This window comes from Pseudopodoces humilis, chromosome 9 (genome assembly GCF_049639895.1).
Source record: "Pseudopodoces humilis isolate 2021_Gansu_Grassland_sample_001 chromosome 9, ASM4963989v1, whole genome shotgun sequence".
Classification (NCBI taxonomy): Eukaryota; Metazoa; Chordata; class Aves; order Passeriformes; family Paridae; genus Pseudopodoces; species Pseudopodoces humilis.
Window position 1 is genome coordinate 20,098,167 of NC_142208.1, and position 20,529 is coordinate 20,118,695.

The 20,529-nt window shown below is 42.1% G+C and overlaps 1 protein-coding gene across 2 annotated transcripts in view; it reads left to right on the forward strand.

Annotated features, from left to right (window-relative positions):
* The first annotated feature begins 11,685 nt into the window (after positions 1-11,685).
* The window catches only part of TBC1D12 (TBC1 domain family member 12), a 41,462-nt gene continuing 32,618 nt past the window's right edge, over positions 11,686-20,529 (forward strand). For both annotated transcript variants that reach the window (XM_005520843.3, XM_088059544.1), the window contains exon 1: positions 11,686-12,497. In XM_005520843.3, coding sequence (XP_005520900.2) covers positions 11,686-12,497 — 812 coding nt within the window. The remainder of the gene's footprint in view (positions 12,498-20,529) is intronic.

Consider the following 20,529-nt stretch of genomic DNA (forward strand, 5'->3'; position numbering starts at 1 on the left):
TAAGCTTTGATTTTAACTATTTCTTGAATTTATCTTACTTGGGATAGAACGGGAAAGTTCTGGGCAAAATAATGGAAAAAAAAAATACCGATGGAATGGATAAATCAGCCTCTCATGACCTCAGAAAATATACGAGCTTGTTCCATCTGTGAAAAATATAAACTTATCCAGAGAATATATGTAAGACATATTGCAATATGTATATAATGGCTTGATATTGTATGTCTTTTAAATGCAATCACAGCATTTAAAATCTCTCTCCCTCCATGAAGAGATGTATATAAGAAACTAAAATCAATTTCCTCTTCTTCCCCTTTCTTTCTCCTTGTTTCACTTCTCCCTTGTGAAATTATGTGACCCTAGACTAAGTGCTCACATGTTTTATAGCACATATGATTAAAAGGAGACTAGATTCAGAAAGTAAAATTGAACCTTTAAGTGATTAGCATGACTGCATTTGGAGCTCAAGCCTCAGTCTAGCTCACTGACATGCATAACTGAGGCAAGTTAAAACTCAGTGCTCAAACAGGACACGATAATTCAATGCAAGCCTCACGGTGCCTCCTGGAAGGGCACTGCTGTTGTCAAGTCCTGTGCCGTGGTTCCACAGCTGGCTGGGGGAAATGAGCCTCCAGCAGGTGACTGGCAGGATCTGCTCTGTGCCTGGGAGCTGTGTGCAGGGTTAGTGCCAAGTGTCACTGATGCTGTGTGCGCTCATACAGACAGCAACTGGAGGCTGCAGCCACATTGATCCAGTGTCAGCGTTTCTGCTTTGCCACATGAATGTAAACAATGGTGGTTAATTAAACAGCTAATTCAATTTTGAGATCTTGTCCAAATAGGGAGAGGATAATTATAACAAATTTTGGGAAGTGGTGTCAATGGTCTTGCTGTGTAAAACGTATTGAGGCACTGGTAAAACGATGCTGTGGCTGAGCCATCTTTCTGAAAAGCCATTGACAGTATGTGAATCAGATTAATCTGAGGTTTGGGATTAGCTCTGGTGACTTTACATTCCCGTTGGGGACTGATTTTAAATGTCTTGGAAAAGTGTCATTGAAAGCAGTAATGTTACATCTGAAACCAGTATGATCATCTGTCCATCCATCTACTCATCTCTGCATAGCTAAAGAATCTTGTACATATATGTGTGTCTGTACACTTATAATCTTGGCTTTATATATTATCTTCATGCTTTCAATGCCATGTGACTTTTGTGATCTTGATCATATACCGAGACTGCTAATCTATGCTATGCATAGCAGATCCAGCATTTACTGCTGAAAATAGTAGTTTATTAGAGATATGGATTAGCTGTATGAGTGAACTGGAAGTTGATGAATAATTCATTGTTTCAGAAACTGTCTAGAGAAGTTAGAGGACGAATAACTAAGTTGACAGCTAAGTATCAAAAACATGTTTGGTCTGCTCAGACTTAAGAGAAATAATTTGAATTTGTGTCATCCAATACAGAGTCCACTCTGTAGCTCTTCACATATTTTGAAGTTGATATGGTTCTACGTGATTTCACCATGAGTTTTTTAGCAAAACATCTCTTGAGTTTGGAATACCTTTAAAGTTAAGTAAGGACAAATAAAAAATATGTAATATCCAACCAAATTACTTTTCTGGGAAAATCTTGGGCCTGTCCTCTCTTCCAAATAGAAAGGCCAGAGATACCAAATTCACTTTTTGGGAAGCCCCACCAAGCATTACTATATGAGAGCTTATGAACTCTGGTCTGTAAGGGTGCTGTGATGCTTTCTATGACCTTATTTAGAGAGACTCTATTTGCAATTAGTGTAAGGGCATTAGGAGAACAAAAACTATAGGTAAATAGCTTTTCCACAACACTTACAGGTATCACAGCACAAGGGGTACTCAGCTGTGAAGATGCCACCTTTTGCTGGCTGGACCACCAAGCAGTTGAACTGATTTCCTAGAGAGATAAAGGGAAATTGCACTATTTTGACCTTTCAGTTCTCACATGAAAGCTGCATATCTTTTCTAGCACCCTAACCACTTAATGTGTAAGTTCTTTCAGAGTACATGGGTATACTACCTAGACAAGATGACTCTTACATTTTAAAATTATAGGATTGCTCTGATTTATCTTATAGGTACTTTTCAGCTTCAGAGAAGGTTTCATTTTCATTACTGAAAAGATTAGAGCAAGAGTAGCTGTCTTCCCATCATGTCCTCCAGTTTACAACTGACATAGAGAAGAAAATATTCCCTTTCTCAGGACTGCCTAAATCCTCCTAGATTTAGGCTTTACCCTCTAGTGATACAGGAAATGCAGAGAGCCATTTAGAGCCTTACCAACCCTTCTAATTGTTTTCTTATTCTCTCTCTGCTGTATTTTACTGTTACTGGGGCTGTTCTCAGTATTCTGGTTTGGAGCTGGGTCCCAGAATTCAAGAGAACTGCACTTTGGTTTACCTTTGAATAGACATCAATCATTTAGCCATCTTGGGGTTTTTGGCTTTTGAAATTGCTTTTCAGTGATAAGGTCATTCCATTGCTTCCTTTTATCATGATTTTATTTCTTTTATTTCCCAGAACTAGCATAAGTGAACCTCTTGGTTTTCCCCTTCTGGTGTTCTTAGTGGCCTACCTTTTACCACCACTCTTGGCTCAGTTCTGGTTAGCTGCCTCCCTCAAGGCAGCTCAGATGAGAGATCAGGGCTGGCACTTTATCCTCTCTGTTCCCCCAGACTGCACCTTCCTGGGGGAGTGCCAGTGCCTGAACAGTATTTTCACCTTCAGAGCAAACACCCTTGCCAACTCAGGCAGGAATGAAACGCCCATTGTGACATTTAGGTACAGTCCCAAATCCAGAAGGTAAAACCAGGAGCTTCAGCTGCCAAACAGCCCTGTGACAGTGCTCTTAACTCTCCTGATCCTGGGCACCATTCTCTGGCAGCCATGGAGCACCTCTGCACGGCAGAGCAGCACACATCTGGCTGCAGGAATTCTGGGCTGGAGTTGGCTCCTACACAGCCCAGTGGTTTAGGAGACAGAAAGATGGTTTTAATACAGTCTTTGCTTTCTTGAACATGAGCTGTGTTTTTGAATTGCACTTTATTTAACAAAGCTATGTGTTCAGCTGCTTGGGTATTTTATGACTGTGCCTACCATTTTCCAGAGAGGCACATCTGAAAAGAGAAAAGTGCTTTTGGTTTTGTTTTCTAAACAGGAATGCAAAATACATGACATTGTTATAGTAATCTGTACCTATATTATTTTAACTAGTGTTTAATCTAGGTTAAAGTAATGAAGATAATATGAAAAACAGTCTATAATAAATTGTTCACAATTTTAAAATGCTATCTCTGTATACTTTAAGATACAAATGCCTCATTGACTATTATTACATTTATAAAACTAGCACTAAAATTAAGATTAAATAATGCAATTCACCCCATGTTTCTAATAGAGGGCACACAGAGATCATGAAGAACAAAAGATTTTTGAAATTCACTCTTAGCAACTGATATGGCAGAACTATTTCCAAATCATACTCAGATCCCTGTAGAAATTATTAATTTGTCTCTGCTTATGATGAAATATTTCCAACATAGCAGATAAATGATGTCTTTGCTTCAGAATATGTGAATTTTAATTAATTAAAAATAAATGTGCATTTTCCTTACTTTTATGCCCATGTCCCCACAACCTGTAAATAATTTTTTGACAGATGATGGGCATTATTTTCAAAGGACAGACTGCAAATGGATTTTCTGTCTACATAGGGCAGTGCCCAGCGCTCAGAATTAAGAAGTCAAATTTAATCTTTAATCAGTATGATTTCACTTTAAAGAATTTCAGACAGCCATAACATTGCTTTTTGTTTTGTTTTGTGTTCATTTATTTCAGAAATTTAGTGAAACAGAGCCTATGAGCAAGCTGGCAAGCTTTCTAGCACCTGGGAGATGTGATACTTGATAGGCTGAATTTCTGTGTTTCATAAGGAGCATTTCAGACTCTCATCTTTTTTTCAGAACTGGTTGGACTGCACAGTCACACTACACAGGCATGATGCACAATTGCTTCCTGAAGGGAAGATCCTGACACTGCCACTAGTAAGGCTTAGTGCTTGGAAAACCTGTGCTTGAGGATTAGCAGTGGTTCAGTAGAGAAAATATGAGCAAGGCAGAAGTGATGGCAGGAGGCAGATAAAAGCCTTTTGAAGGCTTCACAGCCCTATATTCACCCTTTCTCTGAGGATTCCACATCCTTATCCAACATATATTTTAGAGCAATCTTTATATTCCTCTCACTCATTTGACAGGACAATTTTTCTGTTACCTAAATTAGGGTATGAGCCCATACTGGCAAGCCTAATTTACCCACTTACTGCAAGCTCATGGCTGGACCACAGCATGAAAAGTGTAACTGGGCATTGATGCTCAAGGATACTTACAGACTTGTAGGCACAACAGGTACAGCTCCACAGCCTGCACTTACTACTTTGGAAATTGATTCAGATTCAAGTTCTTGTTCTTAATATGCAAATTTATCTGGATTTCCCCAGACATCACACTGGTAAAGGCCACAGAAAGTGCTCACAGTAAAGATCACGGTAGTAGTAACTACTTGGAAATTATCCCTGCTCAGAAACAAATCCATCCTGCAGGTACAAACTTTTCCCCAGAAGTTCCAACAGCTTACACACCTTGCTAACTAATGCTCCACGTTCCTTCTCTGGCAAAAGCTGAGCAAATTTGTATTTGAATAAAAAACAGATAAACAAAAGCCCTTGTCTGTATGCTTCTTTTCCTGTGGTAGAACATGCCAAATATCAGCTTCACTGGCTATAGCTTGATTGCATGGTAGGAACTTTCCCTGAGACACCCCCTGTTTAGACTGGGGACAGGTCACTTTCAGTTCTTCCTTCATGCTCCATCTATGGAAACAATTACACAGAGAAGTGGAGGCAGGATGTATGATTGGTTCTTAAAATTGAGTCAGGATAAAATAAGTTATGCCCTTGGAACTTAAAAATGAGAAGTATTCCACTGTCACACTGTTCAGCCACAGCCATCATCTAATAGCTCCATTTAGAGCAGTGTTGGATTGGGACATTTCACTGATGAGCATAACATGTAAAACTTTATAGAATAATTCAGCAACACAAGCTCTCAGTGCTGTCTGGAAAATAGCTCAGGATATGTGTAGGATGCAACACTGCAAAATTAGAAGGCGATATTTCTGTGTAGTAAATATACGCCTCTGCTTTTTTTTTCTCATTTCCCTCATTCCTGTCCATCCATGGTTCCAAATGTTGCGTTGTACAAATAAACAAACATTCCTCAGCAAATATTATTAACAAATGTCCTTAATAGATAATACACTTTAAAAGTTTCTCCCCTGTTGCACTGCCTGTGATTAGTTCTAGTCCTACTGGCTGTGCCTGGCTGCAGCATTTCCTGAGGGATTGTCTGCCAGTTCAGTGCAGTTTAAACACACAGCAGTAAATTGAACCTTACCCTTTCCAACTTTCCAACCACTCCATCTCATTCTGTTTGCCCAAGATAAGGGAGACTCATTCTTTTAAGGATAAACTTCTTTTTGCTATTATTTAGGACCTTGTTCAACATTCACAAGCAGTGCTTTGCAAACTGAGGAATGCAGCTCTTGCTTCCACCTTTTTAGTCCTGTATCTGTATCTTCTACACAGCTTCATGTGCTGTGAAATCAATATAATTGATAGGACAGTTATGTCAAAAAAACATAAACAAAAAAAATTAGGTTATTTTTTATCCATAAGATCAATTCACACCAATTATTATCACTGGAAACTGTTCACTCATTTGCTCTTTTACATTCTGTGGCAATTTCTTCAACTTTCTATGAAAGGTTTGAAAGCTTTCTATGCTGGTCATATCTCAAGAAAATAATTGATAATAAAATCCAATTAAATATTATCATTTGCAAGAAGTCCTAAGCCCCTTTCAGTTCTCACTGAGTTCAGGAGGAAAGACTCTTTCAAGTTTCTTCTTAGTGGAGTTTTTTCTTAGAGGACTTTTCCTGCCACTATTAGACAAAATTTGAGAGCATCCAGGACCTGATACTCAGCCTGGGCAACATTTTAGAGTCATGCTGTATATTCATACATAGCATCTGTAGGTTCAGGGCAGATTAAAATCAGATCAAGTAGATTATTCCTAAATATTTAATGCAAACTTAACTTATGAAGAGGATGTGTTTGGAGAATGCAAAGACAGATTCCTATTCTTGTAGACTCAATGTGTATTACAACACTATTTTAATTTTTTATTACATAATATAAATCAAATATGACTTGGCAAAAAAAAAAAAATTAAAGAAAAATTCCCAAGAATCACTTTTTTGTTTTCTGTTTTTGCTTTATCAGCCATAGAAGTGACTTTATTAGTATTAATGACACAGTAAGCAAACAGCACAAGACTGAGACAGGAATTTGTTGTAATTACCATATGGGAGGACTAACAAATCTTTATCAACAGCATATTAACTTTAGAAAAGTAAACACTGTCATTGGACGTGACCAATGTTGGTAGGAAAAATGCAAAGTAAAATCCCTGCAGTTGAATAAGCTCTCAGAAAAAATACATACTGCTGTAGGCTAAGAACCATACAGATCTCCTGCCTAAAAACCAGAAAGTTTTTAAAACCTTCAAAACCGGTTGAGACTGAATATATGTGATTCAAAATTAGTTGATGAATTATGTAAGAGAATAATTGTTCTTGGTTCTCTAAATCCCAAAAGAGGTAGGTGGAGAACAACTGGCCAAAATGTTCCCAGGGAAAGGAGAAAAGGCCTCAGATCTCCTCCTCATTACAGTGACCCCCCCCTTTCCCTTCACCCCAAAAAATATGCCTCTCCTGACAACACAGAGTTACTGCCTAACCAAGTGACAATCTCAGGCTGAGAAACATGAAGTCCTGTGTTGCCCATTGGCACTTACTTGTTCCTTTTCTTCCGCTTCATCTGTGTCTGTTCTCTGCCCATTTTTGTGCATCTCAAAGGGTGAATTTCAACAAAAAGAAAGAGAAAACTTGAAGACTTTGTGAACACACAATGAGGTTTCTGGTTGACATGGACATAACTAATACTGTGGACCAGGTAAGTAAGTGTCTAGTTGTTTAACTGAATAGAAAGAGGAAAGCAAAAGACTTTTGGATCATAACACAAGTGGATTTTAAATTTCTTTAATTAATTTCTTCTACACTGTTAAGAACCTGTGTGATTACAAATCTGTCTTGGATGTGGTATTAAATACTTCTGCTTGTTTCTATTTTAACCTGATTTCAGATAAGAGTGATTTCTGATTTCCAGGTAACTCTCTGTCCATATGGCTCTAAGGACATTTAAACCAGGAGCATTTGGATACATTGGAGTCTTTCGCTTTTCTGTATTTTGATGGTGATAGCCAGAAGGAAACAGAAGTCTATATATATAGGCATATCATCTAATTAGCCCTGTCTGGCAGTGGCAAACATGGAGGTTACATGGAAGGAAAGACTTCCAGTGACTGTCAATAACCTGGAAACGCTCCTGGTGCCTAACAGAGCAATGACAAGCAGCTTAGCCCACAGCAGTGCTCAGGGTGGTTTTAGCACTGTTTGAACCACCACAAGCAAAAACATACACAAGCAAAGCAATACAGACTCAACTGTCTTAATACAGGTATACAGCATGTTTGATCCACAAGCAGTGTAATTTAATTCTAGAACAGCAGCAGGACTGGGAGTGTGCCAAGGAGAAGTTTTCAGTGTGCAGGAGTCTGCCAAACAACTTAATTAATCGTTAGTTACGCTCTGTGATGAGGTCTTGTCCAGAGGGCTTTGTATTTAAAGTGCAAAGTGCTATTAGTGGGGTGCAAGATGTTCTTTCCAAAGCAACATTTGCAAAGAAGAGAAAGCCTCTTCTCCCTTCAAAGGGAGTGAACTGCCAGAGATCACAACTATATTGCAAACAGAAGAACATCTGAGGTTTTGGGAGCCTTAGATCTTCCTATACATGGATTTGAGGAAGCCATTCCATGTTTTAATTAGAGAAGTAATGAAACAGCTCTGAGAAACCATCAGCTACATACTGGTTATGGGTGTACCTGTTAAGTGGGTATTTCAATTAGCAGCATTGATTGGCACAAGAGTTAGACTAATATTGGAGTCCTTGTTATGCTGTCCTTTCGATAACGAGGAGTTAGTGATGGGCGTTGGCTTGTTAGCTGTACAGTTTGTTGTTTGAGTTTTTTTACAGACTAGTGTTTTTTCTCAGTCTTTGGCAACAAATTATAAATTACAGTTTCCTCATTCATAATCTGCTAGAAATTCTACTTTTTCCCTGTGGATAGCTCACAACATTCTGCAGACTACCTGCTCATCCTTGCTCTTTCAAATCAGACTGAGCTGAACTGGCTGAACATTTGCCTGACGATGGGAAGTGCTGAATTAATTCCTTGCTTTGTTTTGCTTGTATACGCACCTTTTGCTTTACCTGTTAAAGCGTCTTAAACTCAACCTATGGATTTCCTCATTTTTTCACACCCCCATCCCATGGGGAGATTGAGTGGCTGTGTGGGCCTTAGTTACTGTCTGGGATTAAACCACAGCTGTCCTGGAGGTGGAAATCAATGCAAATCCAGTGAGCCAAATGGTCTTATTTTGTGCAACACAATGTGCTATCCTTTGGAACCCCTGGCATAGCTACCAACTATCTCTGCTGCACTGACTGAAATCAGTTCACCACAAGCCCTCGCTGCCAGTCTTCATTTTGCTTAGTTTGTTTAACATCTGGTACTGCTTTGCTGCTGCAGTAATGAAATCACTGAAGTCTGTTCAAGGGTGACACTGCTGTAGAGCAGCCCAGGTAAACAATGAACACTTTGTGGAGAGAGAATTGTTATAAATGCAATGGCAAAATAGGGTTAATATAAAAAGCGATTTATTATAAAACAATTTCAATCACAAACAACGAGAGAAAAAAACCACAATAAAATAAATCAGCGCAGCGCTGGGTGGACAGGGAGACGCCTATACCCAGAGGTACAGATTTACCCAAATCCACGAAGTAGGCACTGCAGTCCGGGGTTCTTATAGGGGTTTTCGTATCCTGGGGCAAAATCCGGAGTAAGCACCGTCTAACAAAAGAGTTTGAATAGACTTCCCGGATCCGTTGAGCTGAGTCAATGGTCGGTGGAGCAGAGTCCTTTCACATGTGAGAGGCTCTGAGTGTCCTCCGATTGCATTTCCCGGAATGGAGTGTCCAGTTTGGGTGCGGGAGCAGATGGATATCTCGACGGAGCCACTCTCATTGTCTGGTTTGATTGCTTGTGTCCTGCTTTTTATTTTGTGTTGATAAGCGTTGCTGCTGGTCGTTACTGCCCGGGGAAGGTATCTCTGGATTATTTTACATTTTGCATCTTTACAGTATTACAAATATAACATATAATTCTTTATTCTCTTTCACGAATTTTTATCCAATGTTATATTTATCACAGTCCCCCGCCTAATAATTTATCACATTAAAAATTCGTGTTTAACAATATTCGTCCTCTTCCCAGTCTGTAAGTGAATTCCCACAGTATTCCTGAGAAGGGTTGTTTTTATTTTGCTTTCAGGGTCTATCTCTTCTTCATCTCTGGAGAAGCAGAACACTTGATCGAATTGTAAACATACTCGGTCATCATAATTTTTTTTAACAAATTAAGAATTATCGGTTCATTACTAAAGGAGGCTTTTTCTTCATGTTTTAAATTTTTACCTTCCCAATACAATTTCCCTCCTATGGTACACGTTTTTAAGTTTGCTTTATTGTAACACAAAGGGTTGACTTTATAATATGCTAAAAAGGTGGATTGTCTTTTTCCTCCTATCCAGACAGTTTTATTACATTGGCTACAGGTTGGAATCGGAGGCAGCATTCCCACTTTTCTCTTATACCTGAAGTGGGTAGCTTAATTGGTTCATCTTTGTTAATGGTTTCTTTTGACCAAAGTAGGGTACAAAGTGTTCCCACAAGCCTATCCAAAGATAGGATATTTATTTATTTATTAAATATATTTATTGGAGATTTTTGCAAGCAGTTGAGGTCAAAAATGGTCCCTTATTCGGCACAGCTGTAGCTGGATGAGGCTGCATGTCAGCTATCAAGATAGTCAAATCAGATTTGAGATCCCAACTATTTGCCAGTTACTCAAATTGAAAGGGGTGAGAAGAGACTTCCTTGTTGCGTGTATAACACCAGTATTGCACTTCTAACCTCAAAAGTACGGTTACAAGGTGACAAGAAAATAAAAAAATTCCTATTTTTTTATCAACTTGAGCAAAGCCCAGACTTTATATTGCAAAGTGCTAACAAGAAGTCACAACACAATGAAAAGCATCAACTTTTTATGTAGATGAAGAATCCCAACTTAAACCTTTCTTTCCAAAATGCTCACAATTTTAAGGGTTAAAAAAAAAAAAAAGAAAGAAAAAAGAAAACTAAAAAGAGGTTCTTCCTTCCCTTGGTGGGTCACACCTCCCTCTGGGGATGCTCCATTGCCTGCCTTTAAAAGCAAGGCCCTCCACCATGCTGGAAGGCCTTAGAAGGTGGGGTTATTAAATGGAGAACTTCTTTGGTCAAGGATTTCCAGGAGAATGGCACCTCCCATGCTACGAACTGTGACTATTTAGTGTTGGAATACATAAGTAATCTGTTGGGTTGGAGTGTTGTTTTTGTGTTTGTCTAGGATGAGGGGTAGCACACACGAGTGAGCATAGCACCTATGCTGTTACTGCTTTTCTGGGGATTTGAAGCCCCTTTGCCTCTTCTTTTGCGTGTGGCCTGTGGCCTTGCTCTCTTGCTGTCCTGATGGGCCAAAGGGACTGTAATAACTTGTTTTTTCTCTGAGAAATGTAGTGGGAAACAGAGCTGATGGGACCTGTAAATGTCCTCCATCCGGCTCCGCAGCGTTAACCTGAGGAGTTATGACATCCCATCCCTTGGTCGGGAGAGGATGCACCCCAGAATTTCGTAGTGCCGATCTCATTTCCCTTTTCTCCCCGTGTCGTTTCCCCCAAAGCTCAGGTAGGTCCTGTCTCCTCCAAAAAGCGATGCTGCCCTGCCCGTCCCCGGTGCCCACAGCTCCGGCCCCGCAGGGACACCGGTGCCTGGGCTCTCTGGGCCCTCCGCCGCTCTCCTAAGAGCCCGCGGGGCGCAGAGCGTGTGCCCGGTTCCCGGCGAGCCGGGACAGAGCGCTTAATCCCAGCAGGAGCGGCTCTGGGCCAGGGACGGAGGGATGAGAACGCCGGGATGGGCTTTCATCAGCCGCGGCTCATCGGTGTAATACGGTCCGTGCTGCGCGCCGCGGGCCTTTAGGAGGAATAGGGAACCGAGGGGCGGGGCAGCGCCTCCGCAGCGCCTGCGGCGGGGCAGGGCCTGGCTGGGTGGCGTCTCTATGGTTCCGGGTGCGGCCCTGCCGGGAGGGCGACCGAGCGGGTGCTTCCTGCCGGCCTCTCTATGGTGACTTTCCGGGGGGAAGGGCCGCCGCCGGCGCCGCGCGCTTGCGTGTGTCGGGCCCGCCCGCCCCCCGCCGAGGCCGCTGCCCGACGCGCAGAGCGGCGCCGGCTGCTAGCGCTCGCGGCGCCGCCGGTGCGGAGGGAGGCGCGCGCCCCGCCCCCCGCCGCGCCCCCGGGGCTCCGCGGCGGCAAATGGTGGGGCCGGACGATGCCGGAGCTCCGGGCGGCGCAGCCGTGCTTCCCGCGGGCCGGCAGGAGGCGGCGGAGGAGGAGGCGGCGGAGGAGGAGGAGGACGGGGAGCGGGATGGGAGCCGGGGCTCGAGCCGGCGGAGCGGCGGGCCGGGGCAGGACCGGCTGCTGCAGCGGTACCTGGCGGCTTTCGGCCCCGCCGCGGCGGCGGGTGGGAAGCACTTCCCGGAGAAGCCCGCGAACGGAGCCGCCTGCGCCGTGGGCCCCTGCGGGAGGATGACCAACGGGGACGTCGGCTTCCTGCTGCCGCCGCAGGAACCGCCGCCGCCCCTTCGGGCAAGACGGGATGAGCCGGGGCCGGAGGAGGAGGAAGCGAAACTGCAGAACGGGGGCTTCCTCCCCTGCCTGGCGGGAGGCGTCCCCTCGGGAACCGCCTTGGAGGAACCGCTGAGGAGCTGCCGGCTGCGGAGCGAGGCGGAGCGGCGCGGGGGGGAGGCGGGCGAGAGCCCCTCGCCGCCCCGCAGCCCGAGGGCCGACGCCGGCAGCCGGGCGCTGGCCGCCCCCGGCGCGAGGAGCTGCCGGGACCGGGCGGAGCCCGCCGCTCTGCCCCCGGCGCCCTTCGGCTTCACGGACGTGAACCTGAACTCCCGCAACACGTACGAGGTGAGCCGCCGCCGCAGCGCCCCGGAGCACCTGCCGCACGGAGGGACCGCGCCCGCCGAGCCGGCCCCGCCGCCGCAGGAGCCCGCGGACAGGGCCCGGCACCGGGTGGGCATCGCCGGCGCCGGCAGCAGCTTCGCTGAGTTCTTCACCAGGTAAAGGAGCCGGCGGCGGGGCCGGTGAGGCCGTCCCCGGCAGAGCTGGGGGCGAAGGGAGTGCAGGTCTACGGGAGCGGGTCACGGGCGGGCTTAGGGTGGTCTGCAGGAACGTGTGTCGGGTCAGCAGGGTCTGACTGCGGGTCACACGGAGAGAGACTCCCACCCTGACGGGGACTTTCTCTAGCAAGCAGATACTTCTAGGGCAGGATAGAGGCTTTTGACGTGACAGTAAGATGATAAAGGTCCTTTTACTGCTACGAGCTACATGGACTTCAAACTGGAATTTGCTTCCTGTACCAGGGAATAACACGGAATGATCACAGTGGTACTCATTAAACCGTTTGGAGAATAAAGTGAAAGTTTTTAGTGTTGGAAACACATTTCAAATCGTCGTGGAAATTGCTAAGTGTTACAAAGTATTTGCTACTTGTTGACTGTGTAGAGTTTACTTCTTTAGTTCGAAGCGCGTTGTTGAAAACTTCAAGGCCTGTCCTTTGTGCTTCAATTGACTTCTGTTAAGTTTCTAGTACAAAACCGAAAGCTGTGGGACATTGAGCTTTGTCGCCTAGAATATCTGTCGCATTACTCATTCTTTAGTGTACTACACAGGAGGTGCAGCTGGACTATAGTAATTTATAGCACACTCTATATTACCTTTATTATGTTTGAAGTGAGGAGTTTAATTTCCAGCAGTTTGTAGTCTCCCAAACCGAGGGGTTATAGTTGTTGTTCAAGTCACTCTGATAGGACAGTAGGTTTGTAAGTGTTTTAAGATGACAGAATAAGACGAATCTATTAATTGAAGAATTGAGATGGGGGAGGTTTGATCTCAAAGTGGGATCCCAAACTCAGAAATGGACTCCCTCTGCCAACTCTCAGGAAAGGGAGAGATGGATACTTGAGGATGAGGATAGCAGCAGTTGAAGATTAAGTTTGATCTACCCACTTTGTTTCAGGGATGGGCTGAGAGATGTCCTGCTATTCCATATTAGTGGTCTTCCCTCTCGTGCTTTTTTTCTTTTTCCCCATGTTATGTGGCCTGCAGTATGTTGTATGAGAGTAGCTCAATTGGTTGGAGCATGGTGCTAATAATGCCAAGGCTGTGGATTCAATCCCTGTCTGGGCCATTCACTTAAAGGGTTGGACTCGATGGTCCTTGTGGGTTCTTTCCAAGTCAGAATATTCTGTGATAGTACTTTCCTTTTGCCTTACTCCTTGAACACACTGACCAGTAACATTTGTATTGTTATTTTTTGCCCCAAAACAATAACTGATTGAAATTCTGGAGCATTTTCCTTATAGATGCTGTTTAACCCCAGGTGGCAACTAAGCAGCACACAGCTTCTTTCTTACCCTTCTCTCTACCCTCTTCACCCCTGGCCCCAGGAAAATGGGGAGGAGAATCAAAAGTAAAACTTGTAGGTTGAGGTAAGAAAAGTTTGATCATTTAGACAAAATTAAATGTAATTGTAAAAAAATAAAAATAATGATTACATAAATGAAAACCCAAGTGATGCGCAACACAATTGCTCACCAGCTGTTGATTAATGCCAGATCAACCCCTTCTAGGTAACTCTCCCAGTTTATATTCTGGGCATTAGGTTTTATAGTGTGGAATCCTTTTGGCCAGTTCAGATCACCTGTCCCAGCTATGCTCCCTCCCAGCTTTTTGTGTATTTCCTCACTGGCAGAACATGAGACACAAAGTCCTTTATTTAGGATAAGCACAACTTAGCAACAAACAAAACATCAATGTGTTATCAACATTGTTCCTCCGGTACTGAATCCAAAACAGAGCTCTGTACCAGCTACTGAGAAGAAATTAACTCTATCCCAGGTAAAACCAGGACAATAGAAAAGCCTGAACTTGCTGTGCAGTAGAAATTGTCAATATACACTGATACTTGCTGGTTTTAGTGAAGGCTTGGATAACATGAAAAAGTTTAACTGCTTCTATCCTAACAAAAGCTAAGGTACAGACACCTCAGTGAAAGAGTGGCTCTCAGCAAATCCCATTTCACAGCAGCTGACTGGCCTAGCTGGCTGTGCCTCTGGTGCATTTGGCCTGGTGAGCAGTACTGGCTACCTTCAATTCTGCCTATACATCCATAGATGTATAGCCTTAGTTACAGCTGATTTAATCTCATCAGCCAAAATGAGATTGACTAATGAAAACTTTCATTGATTTTCTTTAAAAACAAATTCAGAGTCATCTTGCTTGATAGATTTGTCTCTAGATACATAGATACTAGAGTGGGTAATATCCATTGTTATGAAAAGTGGTAATAAAACTTTTATAACTTTTTCAGAAGTTAGTTCTTGTCTTCTGAACCAATATTTCAAACGCTTAGACTTCTCACCTTTATTTTAAAGTGCCTGGATACATTCAAAGCTGACAGTTGCCAGGGTAAGTGGGTATCCTGTAGTTCTTAAAAAGAGGATGTCAGTAACTAGAACTGAAATAGTATAACAAATTGTCCTGTGTTAGAATGTTTGTAGCAACTTTAATTCCTTGCGGAGTTCTCAGGAAGAGGTTGCTGGTATTTCTGAATGCACAGACTCATAAATGATGTTGCCCCCCAGAATTTCAGTGATACTGAGTGCCTGTGTATCCGAGCGAGGGCAAACAATTTGTGTTTTGTCAGAGTGTGTAGCTGCTCCCACAATGTAAAAAAAAAATAAAAGGTACTGGATGTGCTACACAGATAGCCCAGCAACCTGGAGTATCTTATATAGGATGTTTTGTGCTTGTAATGCTTTTTGTTGAGTTTGTAAACTGTCTAAAATTTGGTATCTCGCATTGTGTTTTTCTAGTAGCCATAATTATATGGAAATTCTACCAAAAGCTGGACATTTCTTGCAGATACTTAATAAAAGAGAGAGAGAAGGCAAGGGGGAGGTCCTACTGCCTCCAGCTTTATTGTTGTAATTGCTGTGGTCGAACAGTTTGATCAGACAGATCTGGGTTAGGAGGCTGCTGTTTCCAGCTGTTCCAGCTTGTTCCCAGCTCTTCAGTTATCAGCCTGACCTGCTATATAGTTCTTTGAAATAATCCATGTTAATTGTCTGTCTTCATTCACTGAACCAGAAATAAAACTGGTGAGGTGGGGGAAAAATCAAGCAGCTGTCATCAGATGCCTCTTATCCAAACTCTGTGACAGGGAGAGTGGCTGTGCCCTTGAGATTGTCATTAATAATTACTTTAATATCCTGGGAAAGTTTGCATTGGTGACTAGAACCCTTTTTTCAGGTAAGTATTAGGCATGATATATGGCCCTGGGATTTTCAGTTGTATTTGTGCCAAATCATTAAACCTGTCAAATCAGTACTACCAACTTTTAAGTGAAAAATAATTGGTTTTACTCTACATCTTATTTCTCTCCACATGTGAAGTGAGGTGCCACAAGCAGATCAGTCTGTGGAGCAGAGTGTCATGGCAAGGAAAATTACATGGCTATGGTCACTTGTGTCCACTGTGCTACTGTTTTGGTCAGAGCAATAAATGGCTTCTTGGAAGTCACCTGTCATTGCTTTGTAGTCCTTTGTATGATTCATAATGCAGCCACATACAGGCATTGTTCTTGTGCTTTGTGGTCTTATATAGCAGCCTACAAAGGCAATGCTCTGTTCTTGGGTTATTGGATCACTTTTGGGTAGCCCCAGTGGGTCGCTATTGGGTGCAGAATGGTTCAGTGAGCAGGAACATTGCATGGACAGTAGAATTAAACCATGACGATTCCCTTGACTGCAGTATGCTCTAACTGTGCTGCTTTGGGGGACAGAGCAGAGCAGTAAACCAAAAAGGTCAAGCAGCAGCAAGTAATCCAGGGCTGAGGTAAAGACTCAGTGATTCTGAATCTCTTCTAAAGATGAGTTCTACTTCATAATTCTATAGGTAGGTATCAGGCATCTTTTCAGTTTATGTAGATATTGTACTTTTCTGAATTGTGTATTTGCTAGACAAATTTAGGTATCTGGTAGTTGGTAAAGTTTCTTATTCAAAGCTTACTGATGACAACAGTGATATTTGCTTTCTTTGTAGTAGAGCACCATTTTCTCAAGAACTTGTGTTCCAGTATTCACCTAAGATTCAGAGTGAGATTAATTCATAACTTCCACTCCTTGTAGGTCTTTAGAGTGTGCTGTGAGAAGTAGGTATAAGGGGTTATAAGCATATATAGCTAGTTGGCACTCGTATTCTCATGAAAACTGTCTTTAGTCTCATACTTCCTTCATTGCCCAGAGTGGTTCTGTCTATTGTCCAGAAGTTTTGAAAAATATTCACTTGAGTAGATGATGGAAAGAAGTCAGTATTTGTAGGCACAAAGTACTAAGAAATCACTGAAACTCACATCTTTGTCTCCCTCATTGTAAACACAGCCCTGTGGTTCCATGAGTCCTTGAAAGGCTGCTAATCTTCTTGCCTTTACAAATGTCCTTGGCAGAGATTGGAGGGTTGCAGGGAGGTTCACTCAGTATTGTTACTCAGTACACAGTAGTGTCTCTAGCTCTGCAGTTTGTTTCAGTTTATCACTAAGTAGCGCTTGCAGCTTTTTTCAGTACATAGGCATCTACCTAAGTGGGTCTTGTGAAGGTTTTAGAGAAAAGCTCTGCATACAGAAATCATCGTGAAACTTAAGGGGATGTACTGTGCACCTATGGAGAAGAAATGTGTTTAGTGGACTTTTGATCAAAAATTAATCAAATGGGAATGAGCTGTCCTCGTTGTGATAGGTCTTCTAAACCTTCTGTTCATGTAAAGATGAGAGAACAGATTGATGGGGTCACTTCACAGTGCTTAATTTCTGTTGTGGTATTGTCTGTGCCTGTATCTTCATCAGATCTTACTGAAATGACTTGTGTGTTTTATTTTTGATTTTGATGTTGTTTTTACATTGTCCAAATTAAAACAAACCAAATGAAATAAAGTACAGATATGCTGTCAATATATTGGAAAGATAATTAGAGAGAAGAGTTAAGGGAATACATGAAAGCTTCCTCCAGAAGCCATGAGGGCAACCTTCACCCTTCTGGTTTTGGGCACAGTTGTTTTTGCTTTCTGTAAGTAATCTTGTAACCTCAGTGAACAAATGGATACATATAATTGCTTTAAATTAAAATTGGCTAGAGAAAGTAAGCAAGAGTACTTGGACCCAAATCTGTGGGCAACTTCAAACAGTGCTCTTTTTTCCTGAGTTAGAAACATAAGTAACTTGATAAAAATAGGAAATTGCGTTCATATTATCAAGTTGAGAAGCTCCTCTGTAGATTCTTCCTTCACATTTGTGAAGAATTATTTATTTTGTGAAGTTGTATTGACATGTTGGCCAGTTCCTGGCTTTCAGTGAGTGTTTCACCATAGATAAAATGCTATCTGCTCATAGAATCAGTTTGGTTAGGATGTCTGTTGGCTAGCAAATCAAAGTTAAATTTCAGGAGTTCAAGCAGAAGCATGTTATGTTGATATGATTCTGGATAGGTTTCAGAAGGCCATGTTGGTCCAACTTCTGTCTGCAGCAAGTCTTCCCACAGCTACCCCCTCAAGGAAAAAAAGCTGACTAAATAGATGCCAGATCTAAAACCTTAGAGCCATATGTACAGTCTTCACCAATCGATAATGCCATGAAGTATTATTAGCAATTTTTCTACTCTCCTTGGTGGATAGTGTAATGGACAGTGTTATAATCAACACTGGTGCATATATTTACACTAGGAGTTTTCATGAAGTTCTCATTAAACTAATGCTGGAGTTTTTTTGGTTTTTTTGTTTTGTTTGTTTTGGTTTTTTTTTTGCGGGGGGCTGTGTGGGTTTTTTTAAGCCAAACAGCTTAAATTGCTGCTTTGTATGCAGCAAACTGTTGGAAGCATAGCTTGTTTTGCTAATGAGTGTTCTACAGAGGCATTTAAACTTAATCTGAGAGCATCTTCTCTCATCCCCCACCTCTTCATTTTGTAGAAGGCCTTTTCCTTCCTTGGTCTCTTTTGCTTATTTGGGGTCACAGGGTTTCTTACAGAATATATTGAGAGTGGTGTGACAAAGTGAATGGGACTTCTCTTCTGAATAAGCTGTGATTAAAAGAAGAATGTTTTATATGGGAAATAACAACCAAAGGAAATCACTTGAATCACAGCTGGCCTCTAAGAAAATGATAGTTTTATGCTTTTGCTCTCTTGGTTACTCAGTTATTCATTAGGTTATTTTGTCCTGATTGCTTAAGAATAAAATAGGAGTTTAAGGGTTTTTGGTCACATTTCATTCACATGTATACAAAAATTGTTACTCCTCTCTTCAAATTTCTTGGAACTACTGAGATGTTTGTTATGTCATCTGTTCTTTTTTATCGTAACTGGTGTTGTTTGTTGTGGTTGGCATTACTTTAAACTTCCCAGCCTCTGTGTGTGCATCTGTCTTTTTATTATTGCTTTCTAAGGAAGTGAAGCATGGATTCTGCTTCATCTCTCTAATACTGCAGTCTGTTATCCAGATTCAGTCAAACCTCTCAGAGTTTGAGAGCTCCAGCATAAAAATCCTACAGATTTTTGAATGAAGTCTGAATACAAGGAGAGCCTGCAAAAATGACTGGTAATTTGGCTGTATTCTGTATTTTCAGAAACCAGTCAGCTGTGCAAACCACCTGCAGAGTATTTTGCTTCTGGCTCGATATTGGAGTAACAATCTGAAGAAGAGTGTGGATGAACTCTTGTGTGTGTGTGAACTTATGACTTCAATTAGTAGAAAACTAGTTTTCATGGTCATAGATGAGTTTATCCTTTCAGAACTTTTGAGATCCAAACAGACTGGTGTTCTTCTAAATTCCTCTCTTGCTTTCTTATGTCCTGACTGAAAAGAATAGCTGTAGCCTAGAGGAGTACTTCCCTACAATTTTTCTCCCTTCTTCAAGGTACTCCTTTATTAAGAAGAAGCTATGTTCAGTTTCCATTGTTATATTGGGAAGTTTTATTTAATGTGCTCTTGAGTAAGTGAAAGAATGTCTTTTGATCATGTAGTATAATGAAAGCTTCCTTGTTGGCTCCTCTTGCCTGTGACATTTGTTGGTCTAAACTTCCTGAAGGCCAGCTGTAGGAATAGGCAATCTAAGCTTGCCTGTGGTCAGGTCTCAGACCTTGTAAAGCTCTGTTCTATCTGTATTGCTTCAGTTGCCTAATGTATTCATTGATGTAGGATCTGGTCTGTCTTGTTGCTGGGCAGTAATGAAGCAGTTTGTATGCCAAGATGATTTAAAACTCAATCCACTTGCTATCAAAGGTATTTGTGTGGTTGGCATCTGTCTGCTTTTAGGTAGCTGAGGGCACTGGGCTGGTTTAGTCTGGACAACAGGAGGCTGAAGGGAGACCTTGTCACGCTCTACAAATACCTGAGAGGAGGTTGTAGTGATGTGGGTGTCAGTTTCTTTTTCCAGATATCAAGTGGTAGGATGAGGGGAAACAGCCTCAAGTTGTGGCAGGGGAAAGTTTAGGTTGGATATTTGGAAAAGCATCATCACTGAAAGGCTGGTCAAGCATTGGAAGAGGCTGCCCAGGGAAGTTGTTGAACCACCATCCCTGGAGATGTTTGAAAGTCATGTAGGTGTGATAGTTGAGGACATGGTTTAGTGGTGATCCTAACAGTGCTGGGTTAGTGGTTGGACTCAATTATCTTAGAGGTCTTTTCCAACCTAAATTATTTAATTTTTTTTACCTTTTTCTTGTAAATTGTGTTTTGCGAATTGCTTGCTGTTCCTCAAATTCTGTAAATAGCAGAGTGGTAGACTGGAAAATTTCTTCCAATTGGAAAAAAGTTATCAGACAAAACTGAATTAAATCAGTCCCCTGCCTTCTCATATCAGCTAATAGATCAAAAATTAATTCTTGTGTTTTGTAGTATTTCTCCAATTGATCACTGAAGCAATGACACAAAATATATTGCGAATTGCTAGTTGCAGCTGAAACCCAAGGTGCTGAGTGACTGCCCAAGTACTACAGTAATGCCTTGCTTGTAGTGCTACATTGTGCAATCAGGTAGTTGTCA